Raw genomic sequence first — 17,294 nt, forward strand, 5'->3', positions numbered from 1 at the left:
GATATAATTAGATGAGAGATTAGACCATTAATTATATATACATTAATGTAAGATTCAAACTGATGTGGAAAACCAGCTTGATAATGCATTAGGAAGGAAAAAAGAAAGACTGAAAATTACTCTGGGCTCTGCCAGGCTAGTGTTATAGACTAGCTCTTATAGCAGCTAAATAAAGCAATTTTGAGATGTGTATATAGCCCAAACTTTCTTGGAAAGAGATTTTATTCTTATTAGATGCAGTTAATTCTAAATTTAACTAGGTGTAGGACTGTGCTGGAGGAGAGATTATTTGTTTGTTTCACTGCTTGAAAAAACTTTGATGGGGAGGGGTAACAAAAATATTTTTATTTGGTTCTATCCCTAAAAGATTATCTTCAGCTGATTACAGATGACAATATTTTCAATAAAACAATCAGCCAAACAGAAAACCTAATAATCCTAACGTAATTGGGGGGGGAGGGGGGAAGAGAAGTGACCAATTGGTCATTACATTAGAAAGTACCACCCCATAACAAAATCGTGCTCATCTACCTGGATTTGGTTTTACAAAAGGACTTGTTGTTGAACTTCTTCCATTTGTCCCAGCTTCCAGTTCTGGACGTCTTGTTGGGTCATTATTCCTGGTTGACCCAGAAGAACTGGCATCTATATGAAAAACAAATGATTAATTACGGCTTAGACATCTAATGATATTAAGCTTTATGAGCTGGATATAGATCTCATGAGGCATGAATAGCTCTGAACAGAAGATTCTTTATGCAAAGTACTGTGAGATACAAGAATGTAATTTTCCTTTTAAAGCAAAATGGTTATACTAGTGATTTCAGAGGTTTAGATTGTGAGGCCATCTGTGGAAACTATAGGGATTCTTGCATTTGGCAAGCAAAGCTTTGCAGATGACATTTCAATTTAACTGAGCAAGTTGATTGACTACTATACCAATTTCTAATTAGAAGAATAATTCTTTCTTTCTGCACAATAGGTTATCTATATATGAAAAGACACAATGAACAAAAACCTCTTCTGTAGTCAGAATTCAGGAACGAGCAAAACTGTAGAAACATTGGTTTTCATTTTATATCATGTAATTTTGAACCGTGGAGATATTTTGCTTTTGAAGAAAGAAAACAAAAATATTGAAATGCTGGCTTCCTGGCTAGCCTTTCCTTTTAGAGAGATCTCCAATAAAAGATTCTTATTACATTGATTTGAGGAAATCTGTCAGTAGCTCATAGTACAGTAAAACAGGCTTTGCTTTCAAAACTCAGGGGAAGAATGAGTGAGCTAGACTCTGTTGGCACACACTGGTCCACCCTATTAAAAGAAGCCTGAACTCTAAGTGTGGGGACTGAAACAGATCAAAGGGATTTCATGAAGCAGCAGATGGTCTTTACCTTGTCCAACTTTCATGAGGATCTTCATGGCTTTTGTCTGGCACACCCCTCCCTCCTGGTTATCCAGGCCCTCCAAAGACCCATTTGATGTAGCTGATTAAAAATAAAATGAACAAAAAAAATAAAGAAAGAAAAATCAGGAAATCAATAAGCCAAGTTTACATGAACATGAAATGTCTGAAAACAATTTTAAAAAATAAGAATTCGCTCTTAGTCAGTCAAGTTTTCCAAAAGGGTTTGTTCCCCAAAAGGCATGAAATGCTCAAAGTCAAAAAGCAAAAGAAAATAGAAAAAAAAACAAAAAAACCACAAAAAATAAAAATAAAAATGAACAAATCGGCAGGTTGTATATTTTACATAAACAGTGGTGTATGTATGTTATTAGGATTCATATTTACTTAAGTACTTTCTTCTTCCTTGACAATTGACTGTCTAAGTACTATTATTCTAGATAAAAGGGATGGTGCCTTCCAAAAAAAGCCAACCAATCAACGATTTCAGGGATAAGCTCAAAAGAGCAAGGTACTTGATACCGTAATTTTTTAAAGTGACAATCACCAAACAACACCTGCTTCCTCCAGTATAGATTTCCTGTTGAAAGAACAATTAGCTTGATTCTCCTCCCTGCACTAGGGAATATAAATTCTCTAAGCCAAATACAGAGAGGGACCCCTTTTTGTCCCTCCCCTCAACCTCTCCCTACCCTTTCTCTTCCCTGGCTCCTGTACAGTATCTCAAAAGAGATTTATTCTCCTGTAAGCATAGTTACAGGTCCTGATGTCATTCTTTAAATAGAGACATCTACTTTAAAAATAGAAAATGGGGTTTCCTGCTTTCAGAGATTCACAGCCTAGGCTATATCCTTCACAATAAGAGTCAGGTCTTGGGAAACATTTGAAGGGATGGTTCGCACCCACAACACTAACTATTTTGCTCTTCAGTACTGGAAGGAACGTGAATGACTTCTTTTTAGACACAACATGTCTCATATTCATCAATCTGGTGCATAAGGCTAGAGAGGTCCTATTCAAAGCCCAGGGTACATGTAGGTAGGTAAGTGGGTGTAGGCTTCCTTATTGTAGTCCAGACCCCTGCACCAATACTGTTCAAAGATGGGGGACTGACTAGACACTTGCAGTAGAAGGGGGAAAGGAGAGAATGTGGACACTGTGACACCAGTTTAAATATTCTTTTAACTCTGTTAAATTTTTCTGTTTTTAAATGTTTTGTTCTGGCCCTTGTAATAACGGGTCCAGATGAGCCCTGTAACTGAAGGTAAGTAGTTAGAAGCCTGGCTAGCAGGGAAAGATTGTATTTAAATAACTGGATTAGTAATATCAGTTCCAGATTCTGAGGACTAGAATCAGCCAGAAGTAGGAGGTTCAGAAGGAAAATTGTATTTCTTTCTTCTAACTGCAGAGGGCAAGGAATGGAGTGTTTCATATGACAGTGGATTTTTTTTTTATTGTAATTAAAAAAGGTCTCTGAAAATCAAGAGAACTTTACACAGAAAATAGCTTATGCACGTTTGTGCAGGTAACGGGAGGTCAGGATTTTTCCTGGCATATATGCAAAGGGCATTCTCCAATGGGGATACAAGAGTATGTTCTCTAACTACGCTGTCCAAGAATTAAATTCTACCTGATCGCTATACGTGCAACTAGTCCTTAAACATTGAAAGCTGATACTTTTATGCACCAGGAGACAGCATATTTACTACCCTTGCTTTCTCGAATTCTCAGGATTCATTCTGCTTTCTGCCTAAGAAAATAAACAGGTGTTTCCCCTGTGTTCGTATTGCTTTTTGCTTTTCCCAAAGCACGTTCTGCTCCCCCAATTCAATAAACTCCAGTGGCTCCCTATTACCCTAGTGACTCCCTCTCTAGGTTCTAATATAAACTCTTCTGTCTGGCATATTAAGTTTGTCACAATTTTATTTTATCTTTCTAGTTTTCTTACACTTTACTCCCTTCCACACACTCTATGGTCCAGCCATACTGGTCTACTTGCTGTTACTCACATACAATGCTAAATATTTAGCCTCCCAACCTTTGCACTAGTGCGCCCCATTATTGGAATCCATACCTTCTTCACTTCCAACTCTTAGAATTCCTGATTTCCTTCAGGACTCAGCTCAAGTGACACCTCTAAAGCCTTTCCCAAGCCCTACAGCTTCTAATACTCTCCTTCCCAAACCTACTTCGCATGCATTTTGTTTACATTCTGTGTATATTTATATACGCTCATGTTAGCTCCCCTGCTAGAATGTAAGCACTTTGGGAACAAGGATAGTTTCACTTTTATCTTTTAGCCCCCGAGCTTAGCACATTGCCTGACATACAGCAAGCACTTAATAAATGCTTATGGATCAATTGATTGATGTTTATAATTCACCCCAAGTCGTAACCTTTCTGCTATAGCTTGTATTGAATTTTCATTTAACAGGTCCTTATGAAACTAAGATAAATTCTAAGCTTAAAATAACTTTATTGTAATGGTTTCCTTCCACCCAAAGCTCACATAAGGCCACAGATGTAGAGTTGGATAGGACCTGAGGTTGTGTTGTCCAGCAGATGAGGAAACTGAGACCTAGAGATATTAAGATTGGGCAGATAACGAGTAGCAGAACTGGGATTTAAACTAAAGTTCTCTAATTTAAAAAAGGAAAAAAGTATTCTTACCCCTGAACCAAATATCGTCTCTCAGCTTGAAGCTCTACTAATAATATTACTAATTGCATTGTTTTAGTGATGTACCTGGACTCACCACAGATTCTGAAGAAATAAGCAAATTATTTGCCATACTACTTAACAGCAACAACTCAATACTTAACAGTTTGCATGAACCTAAGCAATAAACTGAATCTTCATAGCTTGCAAGAATCCAAGTTCATCATGTTTCATGAGTACTTAGTTTTTACCTTTATCCTCCTCCTTCATCAAATTAAAACATAGATTTTAGACCTTCTCTATTTCTAATCTACCAACCAGTTCACCCATTAAACAAAAAAAGCAAAAAACTAGAAAACCATATATTTTCTAAGTGGACTTTCATCATCTCTGTATATAGATTTAACAAGGTCCTACCTACATGGTTCAGTTCTTGACCCAAAGTTCTTTCCCCTTTTCACTATTTTTTTTTTCAAATATAAGAGGTATCTGCACACAAAGGATGGAATTGAGAACTGTGACTCATGCTTATATGATGACTTCACTTATCTATGTGCATTCCTCAATGTTTTACATTCATTGGACTGACTCTGAATTTTTTTTTCTTTGCCCTATCTTACATTTGTACTTCTGCTATTAGCTAATAAGTAGTCTTTCAATATGTCTTATTCTGTGCTATAGAGATATAAATGTACCCTCATTTACAATAGTACCAAGTCCCACAAAATGAGTGGGCTAAAAAAATCAGTGCTCACATGATAAAAACAAGATTTGAAGCATGCTTTCATGGTCTCCCCAAAAATAATGGGAAGAAATGTTTGCTGTTTTTACATCTGAAAGTGGGGGGGGGGGGAGAGAGATTTCTGGATGTAAAACCAACCAAGTGGGTGCCAAAAGGTACTTTTTATGTACCAAATGTGCCAAACTTTATGTACCTTGTGCCAAAATGCAAGGGGTAAGGGGAAGGTAGAAAGGCAGGATGTAATGATAAATAGAAATAATATTTTTTTAAAAGCTGAATGGACATGTAGGTGATGGTTCTTAATCTTTTTTATATTTGTGTCATGATCCACTTTGACAGCCTGGCCTATGGATCCCTTCTCAGAATAACATTTTTAAATGCATAAAAATAAAATACATAGGTTTACAAATGACATAAATTACATTGCAATAAAATCTATAAAAATATTATTTAAAATAAGTTCATAGACTCCTAGTTAAGAATCTGTAGTCACTCCTGATTACACCTGATTTGTGACTGCCTTAGGTTGCCAATATTTGGGTCATTTTAAAATTTCTTGTCTCCTGAATAACATTTCTGTTACATTAGGAACAACTGGATTTAGCCTAAAATGCAGTCAAACCAAACTCTCTCACTCACAAAATTAAAAAGAAAACAAAACAAAGCAAAAAATAACAAATAAAACTAGTACCAATTACAGAGGTAACTTGAGTTAACACTCCAAGTGCACAGGAAGATGGTGTGAGGAAAGCAGATCTATCTCAGCAGGGTTACTAAGTGAGACTGAGCAAAACTGCAATGAAGTTGATGTATTTGTTTTTTATGAAATCAAACTGGTTTTTGTTTTGGGGTGTGTGTGTGTGTATATGTGTGTGTGTGTGTGTGTGTGTGTGTGTGTGTGTGTGTGTGTGTGTTTTAAACTTCTGCTAAGGACAACTTTTGAGGCATTGATATTGGATGAATGAATCTTCAATAGAATCCACTTTTCCTGCCTTCCAATGGTTCTTCTGAAGACACAGGATATTGCTTAGAGCCAGAGACGGGCTGCATACTTTGAGAAATGATTTTCAGAAAAGGACTAGGCTCTGCTCCTCCCTTTAATTTAAACTGATAATTAGCCTAAGTTACTTGAGGAAATTATTCCAAAAAATGTCATTAACACTGTCAAAATATCACCTGATGTATTTGGCTATGGGGCTGTTTGGGTGGGGGTAGCTGAAACCCACTTTTCTAGGCTTCACAGTGATGAAGGACTTTCATTTTAGAAGAGAGGAATCATCTCAGATGTCAAAGAAAACACTGTTTCAAGATGTTAATACTTGTTGAAAGCTCAGTGTACAAAAGTCAAACATAATACCAACTGCAAAATATTCCTGAATGTTTTCAGCTGGTTTTATATTTGATCCTAGATGCAAATTACAGCTACCTTGATCCAATCCTCCCTGTCCCCAACCTATTATATGCTTGTCTGAGGAAGGGGAGGGGATAACCATAATCCTGTCGCCCTCTTAACATTGGCTTTGACTACAGCCAAGATTTTCCTGTAACACAGAGATTTTTTTCACTTTGTGGTTTTGTTTTTTTTGTCATTATTGGTAGGGTTTTTTTTTAATGATAGTTTCAGCTGAAGGCTATGAGCAGTTATGAAATCATTAAATTATTTGTCTGCATTTGAAAAGTGAAATTAATACTCTCAGTCTTGTCTTCACAGCAACAACCACCAAGAAACCTTTAAAATACAGTGAGATTTGAAAAAAAAAATAAGACACTACCCAATGCTTAGGAATAAAGCTTAGTAATAAAATTTTAAGAGCATATGATCCAATGATTTTAGCATTTGCTTTATTTTTTAATTATTCTCATAAGAAAGCAAAAATACATTTATTCATTAATCTTCAATTGAATAATGGCACCAGAAATGGCAAGTATTTTTAGATTATCTTCTTCATCATAACCTAATGAAGCTACAAACAGGAGATTGCTAAATGGATGAAACTATGTTTACTCAATTAAACAGTTAAAAAAAAAAGTCTGATTTTGCCATAGCTTAGCTTCTGGTGAATGGCAAATCACTATAGGTTCCCAGAAAAAAAAGTATATCCGATGGAAAGTTGCCATAAACAGTTTTCCACCAGGCAGATCTCAAAGCCTGATTTGCAGTAAGTAAAGATCATTATTTAATCAAAGGTATCCAGAGTCCATATTGTTTAAATGTCCCCAAATGTTTCTGAAAACTACTCTGATCAGATTTTGAGTTTTCACAGTTTTCTTCTTTGACACTTACTTGCAGCTCTTGCTAACTATGTGTGTACTGCTCTGGCTATCTGCAAAAAAAAAAAGGCAACCCGAGAAAACCAGAATAAGCAGACAAGAGTATTTCTGGCTATGATTTTTATATGGTCCCCATGGAGAGGAAGTAATATTACATTTTAATATGTCTTCATTTGATTGTTATTACTCTGCTTCCCAGGAGGCTAAGCTGCTGCATGGATCTTGGCTGTGTCCAGCCCATCCCGTTGGTAACATTGCTCTAATCAGATGGAGAATTAAGCTGCTGGATTTGTGCCTATATATGGCTTTCCATTCACAAAGAGATTAGAAATGATGGCAAGAATGCAAAATCAAGGCTGTTTCACTCTAAAAACTAAAAGAAAAATCTCTACTACCTTCAATATTTTTTAAAAAATATTTAAACTGTAACACTCATGAAAATTCAAGCCTGGCCTATATACTAAACACTAGTATAGATGGGCAGAAGGGGAGAACTGAAAATAGTTTGGTACCCTAAATTCAATAAAAGCATTCCTCAAAACAGAAAAGGTCAATTAAAGAGAGACAGAGAGAGGAACTGAGTAACAGTTGAAATGTTTTCTACAGAAGTAAAAACTTGGACTTTGTGAAAAGCAAACATTGTTATCATTGATATAATAAAATCCCATTTGATTGCTATAATAAATGATATAATAATCCCAAATCTCATTCAAGCAAATTCATGACTAAGGACTGGACTAGTGATTTCTTTGGTACAGGGAAGAAGCCCTGGATGAAGAAATACCTTCCAGCAATGTAGGCCAGCATCTACTCTGTGACTTAAAGCCTTAGAAAGTTGCCTAAAGCACAGAGAGGCTAAGGTTAAGTGACTTGCCCTGGATCATACAGCCTAGCTTCAAGGCTCCCTCATCTACTATGCTGCCTCTACGTGAAACAACTTACTTAAAACAACAACAATAACAAAGCAAATCTCGTATGGATAGTCTCTTTTACGCATGTTCTTCTCTTCCATTACGCTATCATGTACAATCCATGTGAGCCTGAAGTTTCTTAGGTCCATCCCACCTCTACACAGAAATGGAGACTTTCAAGACAGATTTCTGACATCTCAATAAAGGGAAAAGGAATAAGCATTTAATAGTGCCTTGTATGTGCTGGATACTGTGCTAAGTGCTTTTTACAAATACCATCTCATTTGATCATATCAGAAGACTTTTATGTAGAAAATGAAGAAATTAACACAATATAATCTATAAAGAAAAGCAAGGCAAAGTGATTGTTGAAAATGTACATGAAATATGAACTACATTATGCTTTTCCTTTTTACAAATCTTTGGGTTTCCACAAGAAACAAAAATGGAATGAGTTATGCCAGCCAAGGAGTACGTAGGTGGATAGATGTTAGGTTACTTAATATGAAAAGTATTGTGCAACAAAATCAGGATACATCTATCTTAACTCACTGTCATCAAATGCTAACACATTCAAAAATATACTTCAAGAGATGAGGACCAGAAAAAGAATCAATTTCTAGGCACTCAACTGAAGGTTTGATGCCTCATTCAGCATTAACAACACATGGCTATCCTTTTAAGAGAGAGATAGTAGGGTTATAGAGACAATCTTGTAGTGAAGCTAGACCTGTGTTCAAGTCTATACTCTCAACACATGCTGACTATGTGATACAAGTCCACACTTCTCAGCTCTAGCAAACTCTTTAAGACTCCACTGGGGAGAAGGTGTCAATTTGAATGTCATGACAGATAGAATTTCCTCACCTGAGAGTTTCCTATACCAATGAAAACACAGGTCTACGTCCTATTCCATCCTTTTAAGGCAGCTAAGGACTAAACATAGTCATGACAGTATTCACGTAAAGACAAGCATTACTTTTGCTTTGTAGCCAATTGAGGAATTACAGGGAAAGCTTGGGACAAGGAAACAGTTAGGTGCAAAAGCAGTAAAGAGCTTTCAGGAAGCTTTTGGAAAATGCCCTGAATGAAGAGCACAGCATAGCATGACTTTCCAAGAGGGCTGCTAGACTAGTCTGTCACTAAGAGTAAATCATCAGCATCCTTTCAAAACTCTACCTAGGAACTTCTTTCCATGAAAGCAAATTTCACCTTCTTTTGAAGCAAACATTGCGGATGCTTCTATGTTTTATCCCTTTGCAGTAGTAAAGAATCAACTGATACAAGAATGAACCACTCCATGTAATTCAACATTTCTTAGCACTCTGATTTTTTTTTTAATCTCCCATCCATGTTTTATTGGTTTTTCTTTACTAACATGAGTAGGTTATTTCCACTTGTAAAACATTGTACCATGTTTGTGATTTTTGTATCTATGAAAATCTCATACAAGATCCAAGTGTCAAGTGATTATTTTGAAAGCATGCATTAAAAAAAATGAGTTCTAGCCATTTTGGACTGAAAATTCAGAATGCTAAGAGTTACTTTTTTGAGAGGTAAAAGTAAATCATATAAAAAACTAATTTAGATGGGATTATACTTCACAGCTGAAAGGACCTTCAGGGTCTTGTTTTAAAGATGGGAACTTGCCCATGTCACCCAGATGGTAAGCATTACAGGCAGGAGTTGAGCCCAGGTCTCTGACTCCAAGGTCCGTCTCTGTCTACTATATCAAACTGCTCTAGAGTAGCACATTACAATTTAATCTTTTGGGCCAGTTCAGTATTTCCCACAAACACCAAAAGGCTACTGCAGATACATTAATTCTGAAATAAAAGATAATATGTAACTACCTACCTTCTCTTCTAGTTTGTGACATGCATTATGTATAATAATCTATTCTACAAATATATTAGAAAGGAGAAGAAGGGGAATTTAGAGGTTTAAAATTTTTTTAAAAGATACTTTGATTTGAACATTAACTCAGATGTTTTCATGACACCCATTGCTCCAGTCATTTTCAGATGAGAAAAAAGGAAGAAATGCCGAACTGAGTCAAGGAGCCAATACAATGCATGTGCTTTACCTACACATCCCTGGGTGTCAATCTCAAAAGTGCAGGTAATAGTAACAATTAAGAAATAGTAAATAAATAGGATTCAGAAAACAACAAATTCCACCCCATTTTACTCATAGATTGTCACAGTCTTTTAAAGCCACACAGAATCTTTACAGCTTAGACTACTTAATTTAATTAAATTGAGTACCAGAGGCCATCATTAACGTTGTTTAAAAGACAAACCTAGACTGTCATGTCCTAGTCCCTAGAGAAAAAACAATAGAGAATGACAAAGCCCAAAGTACCTTCCCATGCTCCCTCCAACAAATCCTACTTTCTCAGGAAGTATAGTCTTGGCCATAATAAATTGTCTGCCTTTCTTCAACTAGAAGTTTGCTAAAATGCATGAAATTTAGTATGGTGTAGTTTATTTTATTCTCTTCTATCTATCAAACACTACCCCCCCTTACCCACTCCCTCAAAAAAAAAAAACAAAACCAAAAACCAATAAACTCTCTAGCTGGATCCATCATTGTATTGCCTGTATAATTAAATTCTAAGAAATGAATTGTACTGGGGTAGAGAATCCTTTAACAAGCCCCAAATTCTATTGCTAAAAAGTTCTTTAAAAAGAACTAAAAAGTCTTTATAGACTCATGCTGGTGGAATAATACCTCATTAGGATAAGTTCTGAAATGACTTGGTAAAAAAGCTGCTCATCGGCATGCTTTAAGAGATCTTGTCTTATTGCCACAGTGATTCAAACAGGGTAAATTTACAGAGAGCTTGAATGTCAATAGTATAAAGAGATTTTGTCATTATGCATGTGCGAGGAAAATTTTATTATCGACAAAAAGCCATTAATTAAGATGAGTTGGAGTTGCTTTAAGAAGGTAACTAAATGATCAGTTTCAATTGAAGTCAGTAAACATTTTACACAGTTGGCCTTCTAGAGACAGTGAGAAGAGCTTCATTATACACAAACAAATATAAATAGAGGGAAATGCTTCCCTATTGCCATGATGAGGTCTGCTTAACAAAACTAATGGAATTGGTTAACATCCAAGTGACTGCTATTTTCTCCACTGGCAGTTTTGGAAGAAAAAGAAATGAATATATGATATATATTATCTGAGGAAGCATTTTTTGTACTCTACCCTTCCCACACAGAAAACCCAAACTTCTTTTCTGACTGAATCGGCTGTTCAAAAAAAAAAAAATCTCAGCTTTTGTATAATGATGGAAGTGTCTGGTTAAGAAAGGGTTATATTAAAAACTTCATAATGATAGAAAAAAACCAACAACCAACAAACTCACGAACCTCTTGCTCATTCTACTGTCACTAATTGCATGCAATGATATTAATGACCCAGTAATTGCCAGACGAGTGGCACTGAAGTGGAAAACATCATTTTGAGGCAGAGTTCATCTCTAGGTGGTAGGACATCACTACTGACTGAGTTAATATCTACTGACAGTTTAGAATATAACACTAGAGATGAGAAAATGTGCCCCTCTGATGGTATAATAGTTTAGATGGACATGATGTTATTTGCTTTGACCATCTAGAGACCAGCAGTAACCCCAATAAAGTGCTACTGTCTGAGTTTGCCCTATAGATGAACCTCATTCCTTTCAGGGGAGATGTTCTATACTATAACAATCTAGAGCAATTTTCCACATGTTTGCTTCAATAAAAGAATACCTTCATCTCTTGATTTTATATCAGGCACAACAAAACTGGGCTTCATTGCAAACACAAAAAGCTATTTACAATCACATAACTATCCTTCAGTAACACATAGTTTGGCACCTCTGTAATTTGATCAATTATGATACTACCGGGGGATTTGCCAAAAACAGTAGCACTTTTACTTGGCTAAGCTAGTCAGAAGTTTAATACATATGTGAATACGCATGTGCATTTAGGGGCTGCTCTTAGGTAGATGGAGATGGTGTTTGTATAAGAATTGTATTCTACAGCGTCTTTCATTGGAGGGTCCTGAAGAAATGGAGGTGCAAGCCATTAAGCCATATGGCTGAGATCCCCAAAGTGGTTACTAGAATGACTGTAAAAATCCATATCTAACAAATTGCTGACAAAATCACAATGGCATGTACTTTCTTGCATCTTTTTCTGTCATTTAAAAGTAATAGTTTAATTAATTTATCTTTTGTGGGGTTAAGATCTTCAGTTAGTTACCAAATGATGCCAGGGACTAAAGACCCAACATAATATAACCCTGGAAGTCATTTTATGTTCATTCTCTCTCTCTCTCTCTCTCTCTCTGCCTTTCTCTTTTTCTGTCCCTCTTCCCCTCTCTCTCTCCTCCCCACATAAAATGACATATACAACCATACATAACACATACATATACACATGTGTGCATACACATGGATATATGTGACTATGTATCTCCAGATCTCTTGTTTTTTACCTGTGTTCTCTATTCCTAATATATGAGAGATAGGGTAATATGGTAGATAAGAGGGTTGGACTTTGAGCTATGAAATTTGTGTTCAAATCCCACCACAGATATTTTTAATCTGTGATTATAGGCAGTTCACTTAGCCTCAGTTTCCTCATTTGTAAAATAAAGATAGTATTTGTGCTACTTCCCTCATAGTGTTATAAGGAAAAATGCTTCGACAACCTGAAAGATGAGTGTAAAATGTTATTACTACTGTATTGCTATAAAATGTGCTATTATCCTAAATGAAGATCTATTTGAAAAAAAAAATGTGTGAATACACTACAAAAGTTCAATTATGGGTAATAGTATGGGTTTTTTTTGGGGGGGTGGTAGGGGAGGAACATAGTTTCTATCTGACCAATGGAGAGATTAAGCACATCCCCGAAGAGGAATGTTTTCCTCAACTGCCTTAATTCTTTAATTCAGCTTCTTTTAATTCTTATAGCACTGTCAACTTTACTACAGGAAACTTGGCATGAGGATTTGGATTTAGGGAACAAATATGTGTGATTTCTTAAAATTATGTAAATATGCCTCCACATAGTAATAGATATTTATAATGTTTTTCTACACCTTTGTTGGATATTCATTTTTAAAGCATTTCATTTTGCTTTCAACTCTGATCTGGATGATGAATACTTAAAGGCTAAGAAGAGATTTGTTTCCTTTTTTGTATTAGTACTTTATCTCCAGTATTGTTAAATCATTTATAAAGCTAAGTGAACTAAAAAAGGCTATAAATAAATAGTAGCTTGGATATTAAATTGTATCTTATGAAATATTAAAAGTAGTTTCATTCTGAGCAATTCCTAAATAATTTTTTTTCCTGCTAAGTAATTATTCTTCATTTTCTGTCTGCTTTCACATCCATTTTACATATAATATCTTTAGTTTCTCTTTGCTCATCAACTCTTCATCCTTTTAACAATCAAATAATCTTGTTCTTTCATTTGCTGCCGTTGGGAATAGAGAGGTGGTGCTTACCAATTTCCTGAGATACTACCTCTGTCTGACTCTAAAGGAGATAAACCATCACAACTACCCAGGTAATGCCACTGAACGTGAACAAATACCATCAATCTATTTTTAGCCTTATTCTCTTCCCAAGCTCTGGGTAGTCACAGACAAAAATCCCAATGGGCCACAATTCCATTAAGCCCTGGGGCCACAGACTTTGTTTGGCCACTTGAAGTTATACAGCAGGCATTAAGACTTTCCTTCCCTAATAACATAACTTTTATGGGCTTTATTTATCTTCAGCCCAGCAAATAGTTTTGCTGGTACACACCCTGTTGAGAGCTTTCAACCAAGTCAGAAAGTGACCTTCAAACTATCAATTTACATTAGGAAATGATAGACATAGGTTATCTAATATTCTGACAGAGGGGAAAATCTAGGTAGTAATGTACTTCCTGGCCAGTCACATCGACAAGACAACTTTTAAACACTTTTTTTTTTTAAATCTACAGGAGACATTTCAAACTACATTAGATCACTCCTAAATTTTCCGTTGATACAGTTTTCTTTATGCAAAAACTTCTGACATTAGAGTTAGATGGAAATACAAAGTGGGGAGGAGAATGATTACACATATGTGGAGATTCCTCCCTGTCTGTCTCTTCTAGGTATTAAAAAGGATCTGCTAACATGCTTGGGCAATACCAAGTACTAGAGGATTCAAGTGAGTGTTTCTTGGTAACAGGAAACAGAGGAGAAAAGTACTTTATAATAACCAGAGAAAATGAGTAAAGGAGGCCTTATAATTGGATCATAAGTTACTGAAACTTATAAACTCCTTCAGGTTTTACTTTATAGATGGTTTGTAAAAGAAAAATTATAGGTTTACCAAGCCACCTTCCCTAGGCCCTCTAGTTTTTGCAAAAGGACACTTGTACCTTTGATTCTGAAGACTATATTGCCCTGTTTAGGGCACCAAATCAGGGGAATGACAGACTCCTGTAGACAGGCTGGTGGGCTGAGGGGATCATTTCCAAAAGTGACACATTTTAAGTATAGAATTAGAAAAGTTAATAGTAACACCTGGCAGTTAGACATAGTACTTTAAGGTCTGTAAAAGACTTTACCTATATTGCATTGCTTGAGACTCACTGTACCCCTCTGAGGTAGGAGTTATTGCTACTCCCATTTTACAGATGAAGAAAGTAAGTCTGAAAGAGGTTAAAATGATTCATCTAAGATCACACAGCAAGTTAGTGTCTCTGAAATAGTATTTGAACTCAGATCTTCCTGGCTCCTAGTGCTCTATGCACTGTGCCTCTTAGTGGAGTTGGTTAAAAGGATCGTTAATCTACAAATGATCCATCAGATAACAATAACAAAATGTATGTTTCAGTTATTGTAAGTAAAATATAACTACAGTTTAAACTGTTGCTATTTCCTTATCTAGCTGCCTCGTCTAATCAAATCTGGCTATTTGAAATAGTGGAAGAATATTTGATCACAAAGTAGATGCAGTGTGGGGTTGGGAGGTTTGGGTTGTTGGCTGGGTTTTTTTTTTTTTTTTTTACAAAGCGTATAACCCTTTTACTCAGACATATGCCTATGCTTCTAGAAATCATACAAAAAAGAAAATTTGAAGATTAAGTTATTAAAGCCAGATTACTTAGGAAAGTGGTTACAGAGTATTTTAGTATACACAAAAAAAGTAAATTCATCTATACTTAACAAGGAGATGGGGATATTAAATGCTCTCTTTTTTTGGTCTTAATACTTTAAATATACTATAGTATCCATTTAAACATTTTCATTCATTCCATTCTGAATAGAAAAAAATAATAAATTTCTAAGCTTCCTCTGAACCCTACCAATTTCATAAGCTGGTATGAAATACCTATTCTGGAGAACTGAACCAATAAAGGTCTTTAGAATGTCTTATTCACTTAGGCAGTCATGTTTCTTAAAGAATGTTTTACTAGGGCATGGAATGTTGCAGCGTAGCTCTGGGAAATACCACACCCATGTATGAATTTGCTAGGCACACCTCAGTATATATTTTATAAAAAAAAAAAGTTCTTAATCAAACATAATCTTTGGGGCCTGGCTTTCTAGATTATTCTTTTGGATCAGGAACTTGGTGGTTTCTAACAAGATAGTGCAGCAAATATAGAGGTATCTAAAGCTCCTATAAAGCCAAACCAAGATCTAGTCTCTTAATAGTGATTTCTTTGTCTACCCAACAACTTTGTCAGAGCTATTATTCACTGATTTAATTTAAAAAAAAAAACTAATAAAGTGGCTTCTACTTTCAGTGCAACCTCTGACTCATGTAATGTTTGTCATACAATGAAAACCTCTTTATAATCTTTTCACATGTACTTTGCCTAGCTGTTTCTGAAGATTGGATGGCCAATCCACAAAACCATGAAAGGGTAGGTGTCCAGGATTGCCGAATCACCAAAATGCTGATTCATTCAGCTCTGGTTTACCTCCTTGAAACACAAAATTTAAACCAGGCATGCAAAGTATCCAAACAGAAGCTCTGTGGCATAGTTATAAAGGAAAATACCAAAATTTCCCAGAAACACTTTGCCAATATTAGTTTGAGCATTCACTAAATCAAAAAGAATTTGCTTGACTTTGGGAGATGGGCTACATATTATGGCACACAAGCAGTTTCTTTTTCACAACTAACATGAATTTGTATTAAATACAAAAGAAAAACTTACATAGTTATATAAAATTATTATTGTTGTTTTAAATCCAATGAACATCTTATTCTATTTAAGAGTAGGAGATCTTTGTGGGACCAAAGAGTAATAAAGCACTTCTTCGAACTCAAACACTCAATGTATATAATTTAAGACCAAAGCCAATTACTTAGGCAAGTCATTTGAAAAAACTGATATTAATTATTCTGGTGAGGCAATGGGGCGAAGTGACTTGCCCAGGATCACACAGCTAGTCTCAAGTGTCCGAGGCCAAATTTGAATTCAGGTCTTCTTGAATCCAGGGCTGGTACTCTATCCACTGCACCATCTAGTTGCCCCGGTGTTAAATATTTTTTAAACCCCATATATTGTTTTGCTGGATGCCAAAGCAAATGTTCTTCTAAATGTAAGCTACGACAATGAGGCTCCACATAGTTTCTGAAAGACTTTTCCTAATGTAGTATGTTAGATACCTTATAGGTCTAATAGTATAATTTCAACTAATAAACATGATTTCCTTTTATTCCTCCAAAAATGGCTAACTGTGTTTTAAGACTTGGTAACACTTTAAATCAAAGGTCTTAATTATAATGGGCCAGAAATTCGTTAATAATTTCACTGGGAAATTTAAAAAAATCTCATGTTTGGTTTACATTTCATTTGGGAGTTGTTGTATACTAATTAATAAATCAATTGATACTCTGGATTACCCCCAAACCATGCTAATCATATTCTCCTTCAAACTCTTTTCTCTTCCTACCTCTATTGCAGAGAGTGAACAATCCTTTTCATTGTTATGGTATTTAAAACCTGGTTATTATGAAGAATCATATAGAGTTAAGTATATACAGTACTCCCCTTTTCACAATGCTGAGCATATTAATACTCTTTGAATGAATGAATTAATAAAAGATCCATGGTTTTAAAAATCTGCCTACTTCTAAAATACAGAGTATTTGCTCTCTAAGCATCATAAAAAATACTAATACAGTACCATTTTGTGAGTGTCCTGATATCAGAAGTAATAATTTTAAAACACCTTGGTTTCTGTGGAAAGTAATAATTTCTTATCTTAAAATTCTCCTTCCATTGCCTTGGAAGAATAT

The 17,294-nt window shown here is 35.5% G+C and overlaps 1 protein-coding gene across 1 annotated transcript in view; it reads right to left on the reverse strand.

Moving 5' to 3' along the window:
- Positions 1–17,294, reverse strand: part of LOC114046304 (ephrin-B2) — a 51,694-nt gene that overhangs the window by 3,295 nt on the left and 31,105 nt on the right. Inside the window, exons 3-4 of the mRNA XM_027866605.1 lie at positions 1,395–1,487; positions 532–645 (exon numbers count right to left, since the gene is read on the reverse strand). Coding sequence (XP_027722406.1) covers positions 532–645; positions 1,395–1,487 — 207 coding nt within the window. The remainder of the gene's footprint in view (positions 1–531; positions 646–1,394; positions 1,488–17,294) is intronic.

This window comes from Vombatus ursinus, unplaced genomic scaffold (assembly GCF_900497805.2).
Source record: "Vombatus ursinus unplaced genomic scaffold, bare-nosed wombat genome assembly UNPS02014781.1, whole genome shotgun sequence".
NCBI lineage: Eukaryota > Metazoa > Chordata > Mammalia > Diprotodontia > Vombatidae > Vombatus > Vombatus ursinus.